Consider the following 12368-nt stretch of genomic DNA (forward strand, 5'->3'; position numbering starts at 1 on the left):
CCAAACAGAATCCCACTTTCCAAATGAAGGAATGAGGATGACAGCCGGTGATGTAAGTGAAGCACGTGGATTAGGTTGGGGGCTGAAACGATGGCGTAGGAGGGCCCTGAAGATCACTCTTGGATAGCCGCATTGAGCGTCGGCATTTATGTGAGGGGAAGGAATACGAGCGACATGATGTAGGGATTGCCAGATTGGGGTCGTGAGTGTTTGCTTTGGGTGAAGCTATATGTAGATGGGTTGTTGCGGAGATGATCAGTGTTTTTGAGCATCTCGGTGGTCCCAGCGATGCTTCTGTATATCTGGGATGATGAGGTTTGGGCACTCTACGTGAGCCGTTGTCCGCTGTAGAGCTACTTTGTCGATACTATGGCAGTAAGACTGAATGAGGCCATCTTTTCGTGGCAGAGGGTAACACAACATACACCCTGCAGATAGAGTGGTGAGATCAACATTGCGCACAACGAAGCCAATGCTTCTGGTTGTCATGATCTATCATGGGCCTTCACAAGAAATGCAAACCAGCCGTCGAGGCAAGTCCTAACCTTCTAAAGCCTTTTGGTATATGCCAACGTCTAACATGCTCACTTCTTCTCCTCCTTCTCCCTCTTCCACTCATCAACAACCTTCTGGACAACCTTATCAAGATCCTCATCCTCCAATCCCAACTCCTTCATCGCAAACGCATCTCCCCGCTTCGGCCACTCAGCATCCAGCGCTCCCAGCACAAATACAATCTCCTCCATCGCATGATGACTGTACTCCACCGCTAGCTTATTAACCTCCCTCTCCAAGAACGCCTTCGAATCCACAAACTCCTTCTTCCACTCTACGCCTGTAGCTTTCTCCAGTGCTGCTACAACCTCAAGTTGTGTCTTGCAGAAACTTTGGACGTAGAGAAGACGGTTCTTTGTCGAATCGGGACGCCTGAGAACGGCGACTAATGCTTCGGCGACGCGGTGGAGTGTAGATGCTGAAGCTGGGACATCGCCCTTGTCGAGAATGACAGCGGTGTTGGTCTCAAGATCCGTATGTAGCAGACCATCGAGAATACCATAATCGAAGAAATGCCCACACACAAGCGACGTCCACGAGAAACTAGGATATTCCTTCGCAAGCTCGACAGCTTTACTCCTTACAGTATCCTTGTCACGATATAACTTCAACAGCTTCTTCGCCTGTTCACTCTGCGCGTCACAGCTCCCAAAATCAGCTGGAATGAACCTCTTGACACCAGCCTTCGCAGAGGCTTCAGCAAGACGTAGATGCTGGTCAACGACGCCTGTTAAGGGGAAAGAAGCGATAACAGCATCTTGGTCTTTCAGGATTGGAATTAAACCTTCAATGGCAAGGTCATCGGGGATCGTGACGATGTTCACAGAGGATGCGTGCGCAGGTGTAGATTTGGACGATGCGCGCTTGGCAACGGAAACGGAGAAGGAGTTTGAGGCGACCAGACCTTCCAGAAGGACTGAGCCTAGATTGCCGTTTGCGCCGACGAGGAGGACTTTGTTGATAGACATGATGCGATGACAAGCTGTAAATGGAGAGGGAGGTCGGTGAAGATGCTGGGATCAAGCAAAAGATACGACACCGCGGGGTAGTTTAGCTATGTAATGCGGGGTACATTTCGCAATTGATCATCTCAGTTATTTAAAGCTCTACTCACAAAAAGCAATCAAGACATCGGGATGACGCTCCGATACGAGAACCCGGAAAGTCACCCCGAAAGTGCATCTCTCCCATCGCGGAGGCCTTCCGCCGTCTCACTAGCGCGAAACGACCAGCACATCAACATCCCCTGTGATAGCATTCCCAATTAGGTAAATGCACTAACGAGATCTGCCGAACTTCGGTGTTGTTTATTCGTATCTTGTTGCTCCGTGTCCGAGTGTGACGCCGGGTCTTAGCGCGCGTATCTCCGGCCGCGAGGTCCCACAAAAAAGTCCGAGAAGACGCGGGGAGCCGATATGTGTAAGGGGAAGTGATGTCTATGACGGTGAGAGTTGAGGCTGAATGTGCTGAGTGGGAGGGGAATCGTATAATTTACGGATAAGATTATGGACTGCAAAAGGAAGGTTTAGCGTCAGCAGTACAAATATGAGTTTATACAGATTTGAGAATGATGATAGCCGTATTTAACATTTATTATACTACAAATATCGATCCAATATTTTCCATTACTGTCGAATTAATGCGAATTTCAACATTCTTACTCTGTATGCACTCAATCCTGCTAAGAAAAATACATCAGCCAAGATACCTCATCACTTCAAAACCTATCAAATCATTGAATACGTGCATATCTATCCAGTTTTAAACATCACTCCAAGTGTCACCCTGGGAGCCAATGATCTTGATCTTCTCCCCTATTGGAGATCCTCGCGTGGAAGTATTCTTAAGTCCGCCCCGTGCATCACCCCATTCGTTACAGTCTCGCTTCATCGCAACCGTCTTGTCGCACTGGGGTGACGACCTCACATTACACCTGCGCCTGTGAATCAGTGGCACAGAGAAAACAATGTGATATAAAGGCCAACCCTCATCCTCATTCTATCTCAACTCAAACCTTAACTCACCTTCAACACCAACATCATCATGATCGACAACAAAGAAATCGTTCTCATCACTGGTGCCAACACCGGCATCGGCTTTGAGACTGTCAAAGCCCTTTTCGCTTCTTCCAAGCCTTACCATATTATCCTCGGAAGCCGTGATCCTGCCAAAGGAGAGAAGGCTGTCGCTGAATTAGAGTGCGAATGTCCTAGTTCCAAGAGCAGTTTGGACGTTGTTCAGATTGACATCACTGATGATGAAGCTATCGAGAGGCTTTTCGAACATGTGAAGGAAAAGTTTGGAAGAGTTGACATTCTCGTTAACAACGCTGGTATGTTGCTCAACATCTAAATCTTACACTTATGCTAAGCTTTGCAGGCGCAAACTTTGATGCTTTCAATGACGCCAGCGATCCGAAGAAAGCTCGCGAGCTTTTCAACAAGTCCTACGATGTCAACGTATCAAGCACGCAAGTCATGACTTCGGCTTTCGCTCCTCTCCTCATTGCCTCGAAATCCCCGCGCCTCCTCTTCTTGACCTCTGGCCTTGCGACCCTCGAAGGCGCACACAAGTCATACCTAACCAAGCTCGCCGGCGACGTTCCCCGTGGCTGGCCCAAGGAGGGAATCCGTACAGCTGTGGCTTATCGATCATCCAAGACCGCGCTCAACATGATGATGCTTTCATGGCATCATCTTCTCAAGGGTGATGGTGTCAAAGTCTGGTCAATCAGTCCTGGCTTTTTGGCAACGAGCCTTGGAGGAAAGCCTGAAGTGCTGAAGAAGGCTGGAGCTGGTGACCCAGCAACTGGTGCGGAGCTCATCAAGAACGTTATTGAGGGTAAGAGGGATGAAGATGTTGGAAAGGTTATCGGACAGCCTGAATGGGTCGGGGAGACTGGAATCCAGGCATGGTAGTCCTGTTCTGCTGGGATGCCATTACAAACATGACTCGAAATAGCAAGACCGAGCTAGCAATTCTCTGCACAATTCGGCGAATTTCCACGTTGACGTGTAAATTCTTTCAATGACAGCAATTAGCAAAGCCACATTGATGATGTATCTATCGTCCACCATCAAAAGTCCCTACCACGGAACAATCATAGCGTTGGTCTTGGTGATCCGAGCGCCCTAAAGGAAATGAGATGAAAAAAAGAAACTCTCTGTTCGCTCCCTTGGCAGTTTATGCGCTGAGAGTATACGTCATTGCAACTATCCAGCTCAGCCGTTGTGTCATTCGCTGGCAGTTTGTGGAGGGATGTTCCATGTAAGCGGAAGTTCAGTGACGGCGCATTGCACAAGACCAGTTTCTAGAGTTGGGGAGGGGCCCTTGCTGAACATGTGATTAAAATCAGGGTCGAAAGGGTTTATTCTGAGAATAGAATAAAGAGGAATATGGAGGTGGCTTGGATTACGAGAGATGAGGATGACCTAGAGACAGTGTGCAAAGTAATTGATACAGTATTTAGCTATGATTGCTGCAGGATCACAGTGCGAGATTTTCAACTCCCGGAACCCTTTCGGGCCCGGCATCGCAACCCCTGATCCACAAAGTGACGTCGGCAGTGTCGCGGAGTGCGTTGCGTACTCCGGACGCGTCTCCACAGCCTCCGACTTTCTGACTCCAATTCATTGAATACGCCCATCGCCATGAAAGTGCCAGTATCACAAACCAAGCAAAAGCTTCCAAAATAAAAAATAACAACAAAAAGGACAACAGGAGGCAATCACACTAAAGTCTCGGCGCATGAAGCATCTAGAACATCAAATATGGACCCTGCCAAGAATCAACAGCTCAAAAAAAATAGGCGGCCGTTTTAATATTTACTTCTCAGGCACGGTACGGCGCAGCACAGCCCCCGATGCTGAGCTGACGTTGGGTTTTCGCCCTCAGCTTAGGTTCCCGTTAATGAATGGTAGGCAGTTAATAAATGGATAGGGGAGTAAAAATGCAAGGCTGATCCTTTTAACCTAAGTACGCAAGGATTGTCTGCGTCTTGTTTCTTCTTTTCACTCGCTCTTCTGCCACGTCGCATCACTCACTGTTGCTATACATTACCCGTTTTACTTATTATACTCCCGTCTTCCCCTTCGGCCCAACGTAACGCTTAATACCTTAACTCTGCTTTACTCGAACCTAATTGATACCCCAGATTTCATATCCTCTTCGTTTTCCTCTTGTCTATTTTTGCGAATACTCTGCCGGCACTTTCTCTGTCGCGGAATAAACGAGGTTAGAGGTGGATTATTTATTTGCTTCGCCAACCTCCCGCTCTCGGGCTTCTTCTCACTTCTCGCCCCCACGTCCATCATACCTTTTTCAACATTCAGCATCCAAGAATGGAAGCACGCTCTCTAACAGCACTTAATACCCTCGCGGGCAATCCGCCTCAATATCCTATCAACCCAGCGCAGGAGAAACAAGACCCTCTAACTCTCTATATCTCGAGAGTACCGGGCACTCGAGGTAAGACAACACTCCTCTCAACCCCCACCGGATCTGACACTAACACCGCCTCTGAACACAGATGTCATTCTATCACCTTTCAAACCACAACTAAAAAACGTTACCGCCGAGGATGTCGCCAGCTGTCTTTACTACGTCCATTTTGAAGCGCCGTCGCTAGAACCTGCCGGCCCACCACGAGATGACGAGCACCGATCTTCGAGTGATGAGAGCTCGTCAATACGGAATATTAAGAGGAAGCCTTTGCCTGGTGGCGCAAGACCATTGACGCCTCCTCCGACCGATCATCTTCCTGTACCTGGCTACGGAAACGAGAACCAGGACCCCACGAGAAGACGGGGCCTTTCGGTCAATTCGACCTTTGATCCTCGACAAATATCAGCACGACATGGTTATGAGCAAGAGGAAGAAAGCCCGGTTCTACCACCTCGACCGACGAACGTCCCCAGAATCCAGACTCCGGAACCTGCTGTAGCCCGGAAACCACTTGGACCTCGAATGACATCGAACAATGCCTCCGTACTAGGCGACCATCCTCTCCCGCCCCTTCCACCTCCCAACCAGGGAGGTCCCGATTTTGATCGAATGCGTGCGACGAGCCGCCCTCCCCTACCGAATCGAAACACCGAAAACCGCTCTCCCTCACCTCAAAAGAGCTATGAAGGAAAGCAGCCTTTCACATTAGCTCTAATCCGTCGTGATCCCAGCACAGGAAATCAGTGGAACGTCGGACATATTTCGTCTTTCCAGTCTGAAGCACCACCACCTGATCAGGACGATGCGAACCCGCTGTTCGCCTCTGTACCGCCCGTTGCGCAACCGCCAACTTCCGGAAACCCACCCATAAACGTTCAGATCGAGACTCTTGGTTATGGAAAGTTCCGTGGTATGCCTGCGCGACGGAGTTTCGATGCGGGCCCAGGCTCAGATATGACTCAGCCACGAGACGGTGGTGTTGTGCTACAGAGACAAGTTGCAATGGCTTATGCGAAAAGCTGGGCATCGAATTGGCGAGAGAAACTGCAAGACGGTGCTGGAAAGGGACATGGGCGACAGGGTAGTGTCGGATCGATCGAATCAACCGAGGCCTCATCGCCTGTTGAACCTGCGATTTCAATGCATCCAGGTCCAGGACTGAGACCTCGGGGATACATCTTTACCAGTCCCTGGAACGGAAGATGCGAATTTCGTACAGGAGCTGCTGGTCGAAGCTTGCGCTGCTATCACATTCTGCATGATGATAGACCAAGCAATCCTCTGGCTGAATTCAGTCAGGGGCAAATCCAAGGTGGTGGTGGCGGCATGCCTATGAGCGAACTTCGATTTAATCTTCCTACAGCAGAACTCTTCAAGTCTGCTGAAGGTCGTGAGGAAGTCAAGACTCAGCTCCAAGGACATTTCAACAAGTTACTCCGCCGCGATGAACGAGGCGATGGTTACGATAACGACGGCATGGTTTCGCCGTTCGACATCAATCTTGGAAAGGAGAAAGCCGGCGGTGGCAACCGAGGAAAGAGAGCCAAGTTGGGCAAACTCATTATCTATCCTGATGGACTTAAGATGCTCGATCTACTGGTATCTGCAAACATGGGCCTTTGGTGGCAAGCTTGGGAGAAGAGTTTTTAGGGAACTCGTGACCATCTAAACCAATTGTTGAGATACCTACATGATTTCAGGAGTTTTTGTTTTCGTTTTTGTAAAGCTGATGGTTTGCATGCTGGCTATTTACGTAGAGGGAGTTGCCGCGAGGATTGAGACGACGTAACGATCATATGGAAACGGCTGAAATACCAAAACATAGCAATTGGATGATTAATAGATGAACTGAATTTTAATCTCATTAATTTGCTTTATTAATATGCGATCATCATTGGTTCATGATGTTGAGTGATGATAAAGTTCAATTGACGTTGATCACGTGCGAAGTCACGAGCCCGGCTCCAGCCAATCAACAGCCTAGAGTTGTAATCCCGCTGAGCAACTTTCGTAGCCGAACACATCCATCACGTCAAATCCTCGCCTCCCGCCCAGCCCGTCCGCCCCAATTGACCCCGGGACGTCAAGTCAATTGACACTCCTTCGAATCTCCCCTCCTCCTCGAACATCCTCCTCGACATAATGGCCCACGCACTCATCGCGCGACGCCAGCTCGCCTCCGCTGCCAGCAGCAGAGCTAGCATCCTCGGCCTGGTTCAACAGAGAAGCTACGCGACACCTCATGGACCCCCTCCCGCCAACTTCCGAACGAGCAAGCCTGTGCAGTGGACCTGGGACAGGGAGAGCACCCTCGATCGCATGGGAAAGTTTTTCCTCATGACGGAGATGGCGAGGGGCATGTATGTTCTGCTCGAGCAGTTCTTCCGACCACCGTATGTTATACACAACTTGGATATTGAGGGAGGGGAATTGGACTGACAAGGGATTAGTTATACGATTTACTACCCTTTCGAGAAGGTATACGACGTCGAACGAAGCTATATACGCAACCAACTGACCCAGTTAGGGCCCTATTTCTCCTCGATTCCGTGGCGAGCACGCCCTTCGACGATACCCCTCCGGTGAAGAGCGATGCATTGCCTGCAAGCTTTGCGAGGCTGTACGACACCACGTATCTCGAGTGGCAGCTAAGTTGCTGACATGAAACAACAGATTTGCCCCGCCCAAGCCATTACCATCGAGGCTGAGGAGCGAGCTGACGGATCCCGCCGAACAACCAAGTACGATATTGACATGACCAAGTGCATTTACTGCGGTTTCTGCCAGGAGTCCTGTCCCGTCGACGCTATCGTTGAGTCGCCCAACGCCGAGTACGCCACCGAGACCCGAGAAGAGCTTCTTTACAACAAGGGTGCGTATCCCACCACCTCCACAATCTGCCCAGGTCGAATTTCCGAGATCATTACTAACAGTTCAACAGAGAAGCTTCTCTCCAACGGAGACAAGTGGGAGCCTGAGCTTGCAGCTGCTATCCGCGCCGACTCACCATACCGATAAACGATACGAAAAGGACAGGGAGAAGAGGAAAGCATGGTTTTTATGTTGTTTTGTTTGTTGCCTCGGGTCGTTTGAGACGTCGCTTTTGAAGGAACAGGATCTTCTTTTTTTTTTTTTTTGGTGGAAAGGCGGCATGGGATACGATGAGGCTTCAGACGGAAGGGAGAGATGGGTGTACATAATCTAGATGTCCAAAAATGCCCCTTTGTCACTCAATTGGTTGGTTTGTGTGAAGCTGAAGGCGGGAGAAGTCATGGTCAAGAGAAGCAGTGTACAATTTGGGCACGGTGATGAGGTCAGTTGTGATCACTAACGGGAGTTTCAGCACATCCACATCAACATCATAATCATGATTCATTCAACTAATTATATACAACGAAACGCTCAATCTTGGCTTATTTGGGAGCTGGGTATGCGCACTTCTTAACCTCAGGCTTGGTCTCAGCAGCCGCGAGAGCAACCTCAGTCAAACCAGAAGCGACCTGCTTCATCCACATATGGTACTGCTTCTCACTAGGATAGAACGGACAAGCCGCCGAACCACTCTCCTCACCAAACTCAATAGTGTAGCTCTGCAGCTTGCTCTTACCACAAGCCTTGCCGTAGAATCGGCCAAGGGCGTAGTCAGTGCTGGCTCCGGAAGTAGGATACAGACCAACAGCCTCTTGCACGACGTACTTGGTGGTACCAGCGCTCTCCATGGACTTCTTCATGCTGTTGCCAACCTTCTTTTGGACGTTGATGTCCTTGGAGGTGATGTACTCCTTGTACTTAGTCTTGGGGGTCTCAGCGTCGCCGAGAACACCACGACGTCCGTCGAACTTCTTGTTCGCGAAACTCTCCTTGGGGTCCTTGGTCTGCGCATCATCATCACCCCATGCGTAGAGGATATCGCCGCCGAAAGAGTGCAGGTCGACAAACCAGCTCAGACTCTTGTACTTGTCCATAACCCAGACGACGTTCTTGGTCTCGGGCTCTGACTCGGGGCTAGTACCGTGGAAGACCTCGCTGGTAGGATCCTCAGAGGCAACGGAGCTCAGATCAATGCCTGAGTTGAACGCCTTCTTGTAGTTGAACAAGAAGTCGTAGTTGCGGTTGATGTCGATACCAATGGCATCAGGGTTACCCTTTGAACTCTTGGGGTTACGGTTCTTGCGCCAGCATGAGTTGGTGGATTGATCGAACTTGACACCATCGGGGTTGATGATGGGAAGGACGACGATACCGCCATCAACAGCCTTGCGGACTTGGGCAGCAGTGAAAGTAGTCTTACCATACTTAAGACCCTTACCCGCCTTACGAGCGTGAAGAAGGTCAGAAAGCCAGTAGACTACATGATCGGGGCCACCACGCTCACGCGCATGGGCACCGCTAATGATGAAGAACTTGGGGTTCTTTCCAATCTTTGCACCAAGGGTCTTTACACCCTCATAAGTCTTGTAGGGGGGACGGATGAGCTCAACCTCTTTGAAGTTCTTAGCAAGACCCTCAAGAGCGGAAGAGACCTCAGCGGGAGTGAGAATGGACTTGAGGTTGCGGTCTGAGGTGGAAAGGCCCTTGGGGACGATAGTGCCCTTCTTGAAGCGATCGCCCGTTCCGATGGGGAAATCGGGTTCCGGGCGGGTGGCCTGTCTAGCGGCGAGGACTGCAGCGCGCTCCGAGTGGGGGATTGAGTCGGAGGGGATAAGACAGGCAGAAGCCGAAAGAGCGTAGGCTAAAAGTTGAAGCTTCATGATTGGGACCCGTTGTAAAGAAATAACTACCAGTAAAGTCAAAAGGGCGATGAGTAGTAAAAGAAGTCCCAATGATGGGAGAGAAGAGGGTTATATTTAAGCTTAAGCTTAAGACAAAAGATCAACCAGACATTGAATCGCCCGTACGACGTCGGAATTCTTGGCCCTGTGAATCAACTGGATTCCAAGGGCTCTCCTTCCTATCTCAGCCAGCTTCCCGTAAACAAAGTCCCCTGGGGGCACGGGCAGACTGTTTGTGGTAGGTGAAGCGATAGATAACATGCAGCAAGGGGTCATGATTGGATGAGTACAAGGAACGTTTGTAGACGATCTTTTGGTGATTGCAATTTGACCTGGGGAACATAGACAAGGGACATTCACGCTGAGTTGGTAGTTGGTGCTTATTGGGGGGAATTAGAAGCTTGGCTTTGAGATGGAGAGATGTAGGTTCAGGGTAGGGGCTGTAAGACGGCTGTTTTGGCGGTATGGGCTTATCTGTAGGACATGGGGAAAGTAGTTACTAAGACTAAAGACTATCTTTAATCTATCAAGCATTGAATTGACATTTCAATTTGTCAATTGACAGATGAGAGTGCGTAAACTTGTTAGTACTCTTGTCTAACATCAGTATTCATGTCAGTTGCTTCCCCAGATTGAAAGAGACCAATGGGGACAAGTTCGATTATGCTGACTAGACTACAACCAGCATTTCAATCAATAAACACCATAAACCTTACAGAGTACATCTCACAAATTGATTTTCAACTCAATTCCACCTCCTCACAAATTCCCATTAAACTCAACTATTCAATGACTTTCCTTTTCCTCGGACTCATCACCCAATCACATCTTCCCCCTTGCTGACGTATACCGGAGCGTTCCCCCGGCACAATCACGTGACACCTCCCAAACCGAGCTTAGCTTAGCTTTCTCCATCGGAACAGACCAGTCAACCCGGGTAGCAACGAGAAATTTATCATCACCTTCAACCTCATCATCCAAACTCCACCACCGCCCACCGACGTCAATTGACCCTTTCCTCCTCGACACCCGGGAAAAGAGAAAGAGAAAACACAGCCAAAATGTTCCGATCAGCAGTCCTCCGATCCGTCCGCGTCGCCGCCCGTCCCGCCATGCGCTCATTCGCCGTGGCGCCCCGCGTCGCTACCGCCGCCGTCCCCAAGATCCAGAGCTTCCAGGCCGTGCGGTTCTACAGCGCTGGCGGTGCGCTTAACAAGGAGGAGGTCGAGGGCCGAATTATGAGCTTGTTGAAGGGTTTTGACAAGGTGAGAAATCATCTCCGAGATGGCAATGGATTCACCGAGGGAATCCCCTCCAAATTGCCGATCCGATAAACCAGTAGCTAACGATGGTCTCAGGTCAACGATGTTTCCAACGTACGTCTCGATAATTAACAGACTCGAATATTTACCTAACCATCCGCAGATCGGTGCCACCGCTCACTTCGCCAACGACCTCGGACTTGACTCTCTCGACACCGTTGAGGTCGTCATGGCCATTGAGGAGGAATTCAGCATTGAGATCCCCGACAAGGACGCCGACTCCATCCACTCCGGTACATATAACCTCTCCCCTTTATGAAAACCCCGAAACCCAAACTAACAACCTCCCAGTCCAACAGGCTGTCGAGTACATCCTGAACCAGCCCGACGCCAACTAAACGTATATCTCCCAAACCACCACCCCTCTTTCTTCCTCCTCATTGTACAATTACCACTTTCATGACCACCGAAATCCTTCCTCGGCAAGGATTTAAAAGAAGCCGATAAAAAAAAAAGCCAGCGGGGGATTCTGAAGGGGGTGGTGGTGGAAGGAAAGATATAAAAATGCAATATAACGCATCAAGTTCTTTTTTAATCTCGGCGCACCATGAGACGGTTCATTGTTTTCCAGACGGTCGTGGAGGAGGAGCCACAGGAAGAGAGATGAGGAGATGTTTGAATGAAAGACTTGGCGACAAGTGATCGGCTTGAAGTGTATTCTTGACCTCGTCTTTTACTGCTCGTGGGATGTGACGACTGGTTGATTCCTGATCCTCATATTGTGAAGCAGTGAATTGGGAGAATGGGGATGCATCAACTTCGCTGAGTTGAAGAAGAGTAGATAGTTGACTCTACTCTGTGGCTTTGTATAGTGTATAGAAACACCCAATTTCTCTACCTACGTTCTGTGACTGCTCCCTGTAGAGGCCACATAGCCAGTATCCCCGACATGATATCCCCACCATGGAGCATGACTAGTACGCAGGCCTCATTATCACGTAGTCTAGACACAAAGATCTGCCGAGAATCAACATTACATCACCGCAAATGGCTAGGTACCAAGTGAATCCAGTGCCAACAGGCCCGGTGAACATGTTATGTTCATTATGCATCCTCCCATACATGCAGCTATTTTCATACATGATTTGCCTCGATATATCTAACGAGGTCTTGACCCCCATTTGCAATTGTTTTTGTAGATCCGAACCTCCCCAAAACACCATGCCCAAGATGAAGATACCAAGCAAACAGACCCAACTGTGCATCTAGCAACTATAAGTCAGCTTTGCTTGCCACCCTCATCAAGCCTGAAAACTGAGTGGGCAAAAATCAGATT

At 49.5% G+C, this 12368-nt stretch overlaps 6 protein-coding genes across 6 annotated transcripts; 4 read left to right on the forward strand and 2 right to left on the reverse strand.

The window, feature by feature from the left end:
- Positions 1–189: 189 nt before the first annotated feature.
- Positions 190–1638, reverse strand: FOBCDRAFT_214548 (uncharacterized protein). Its single transcript, XM_031173170.3, has one exon. It carries the CDS (start codon positions 1521–1523, stop codon positions 585–587), a length of 939 nt encoding a protein of 312 aa, XP_031049955.2. The 5' UTR covers positions 1524–1638; the 3' UTR covers positions 190–584.
- Positions 1639–2423: 785 nt separating this feature from the next.
- Positions 2424–4191, forward strand: FOBCDRAFT_247841 (uncharacterized protein; the record flags this gene model as incomplete). The annotated part of the gene is made up of 4 exons (XM_031173171.3): positions 2424–2887; positions 2935–3469; positions 3776–3822; positions 4025–4191. The coding sequence occupies exons 1-4, from the start codon at positions 2599–2601 to the stop codon at positions 4189–4191; spliced, it is 1038 nt and encodes a 345-aa protein (XP_031049956.3). The 5' UTR covers positions 2424–2598.
- Positions 4192–4503: 312 nt separating this feature from the next.
- FOBCDRAFT_176184 (uncharacterized protein) lies at positions 4504–6862 on the forward strand. Its single transcript, XM_031173172.3, has 2 exons — positions 4504–5022; positions 5084–6862. Exons 1-2 carry the CDS (start codon positions 4896–4898, stop codon positions 6646–6648), a joined length of 1692 nt encoding a protein of 563 aa, XP_031049957.2. The 5' UTR covers positions 4504–4895; the 3' UTR covers positions 6649–6862.
- Positions 6863–7017: 155 nt separating this feature from the next.
- On the forward strand, positions 7018–8375 carry FOBCDRAFT_14746 (uncharacterized protein). The gene is made up of 5 exons (XM_031173173.3): positions 7018–7391; positions 7449–7476; positions 7526–7618; positions 7672–7870; positions 7940–8375. The coding sequence occupies exons 1-5, from the start codon at positions 7141–7143 to the stop codon at positions 8014–8016; spliced, it is 648 nt and encodes a 215-aa protein (XP_031049958.1). The 5' UTR covers positions 7018–7140; the 3' UTR covers positions 8017–8375.
- Positions 8376–8392: 17 nt separating this feature from the next.
- Positions 8393–9749, reverse strand: FOBCDRAFT_288089 (uncharacterized protein; the record flags this gene model as incomplete). Its single annotated transcript, XM_031173174.3, has 1 exon — positions 8393–9749. One exon carries the CDS (start codon positions 9747–9749, stop codon positions 8412–8414), a length of 1338 nt encoding a protein of 445 aa, XP_031049959.2. The 3' UTR covers positions 8393–8411.
- A 935-nt stretch (positions 9750–10684) lies between these two features.
- On the forward strand, positions 10685–11929 carry FOBCDRAFT_214557 (acyl carrier protein-like protein). The gene is made up of 4 exons (XM_031173175.3): positions 10685–11035; positions 11129–11146; positions 11196–11325; positions 11384–11929. Exons 1-4 carry the CDS (start codon positions 10832–10834, stop codon positions 11428–11430), a joined length of 399 nt encoding a protein of 132 aa, XP_031049960.1. The 5' UTR covers positions 10685–10831; the 3' UTR covers positions 11431–11929.
- The last annotated feature ends 439 nt before the right edge of the window (positions 11930–12368 follow it).

Source organism: Fusarium oxysporum, chromosome II (genome assembly GCF_013085055.1).
Source record: "Fusarium oxysporum Fo47 chromosome II, complete sequence".
NCBI lineage: Eukaryota > Fungi > Ascomycota > Sordariomycetes > Hypocreales > Nectriaceae > Fusarium > Fusarium oxysporum.

Coding starts and splice junctions, on each gene's coding strand:
- FOBCDRAFT_214548 (XM_031173170.3), bottom strand. CDS start 1,523: ATGTCTATCAACAAAGTCCTCCTCGTCGGCGCAAACGGCAATCTAGGC.
- FOBCDRAFT_176184 (XM_031173172.3), top strand. CDS start 4,896: ATGGAAGCACGCTCTCTAACAGCACTTAATACCCTCGCGGGCAATCCG. Junction 5,023..5,083: donor GAGAGTACCGGGCACTCGAG/GTAAGACAACAC, acceptor CTCTGAACACAG/ATGTCATTCTATCACCTTTC.
- FOBCDRAFT_14746 (XM_031173173.3), top strand. CDS start 7,141: ATGGCCCACGCACTCATCGCGCGACGCCAGCTCGCCTCCGCTGCCAGC. Junction 7,477..7,525: donor TTTACTACCCTTTCGAGAAG/GTATACGACGTC, acceptor TGACCCAGTTAG/GGCCCTATTTCTCCTCGATT. Junction 7,871..7,939: donor AGAGCTTCTTTACAACAAGG/GTGCGTATCCCA, acceptor ACAGTTCAACAG/AGAAGCTTCTCTCCAACGGA.
- FOBCDRAFT_214557 (XM_031173175.3), top strand. CDS start 10,832: ATGTTCCGATCAGCAGTCCTCCGATCCGTCCGCGTCGCCGCCCGTCCC. Junction 11,326..11,383: donor CGCCGACTCCATCCACTCCG/GTACATATAACC, acceptor ACAACCTCCCAG/TCCAACAGGCTGTCGAGTAC.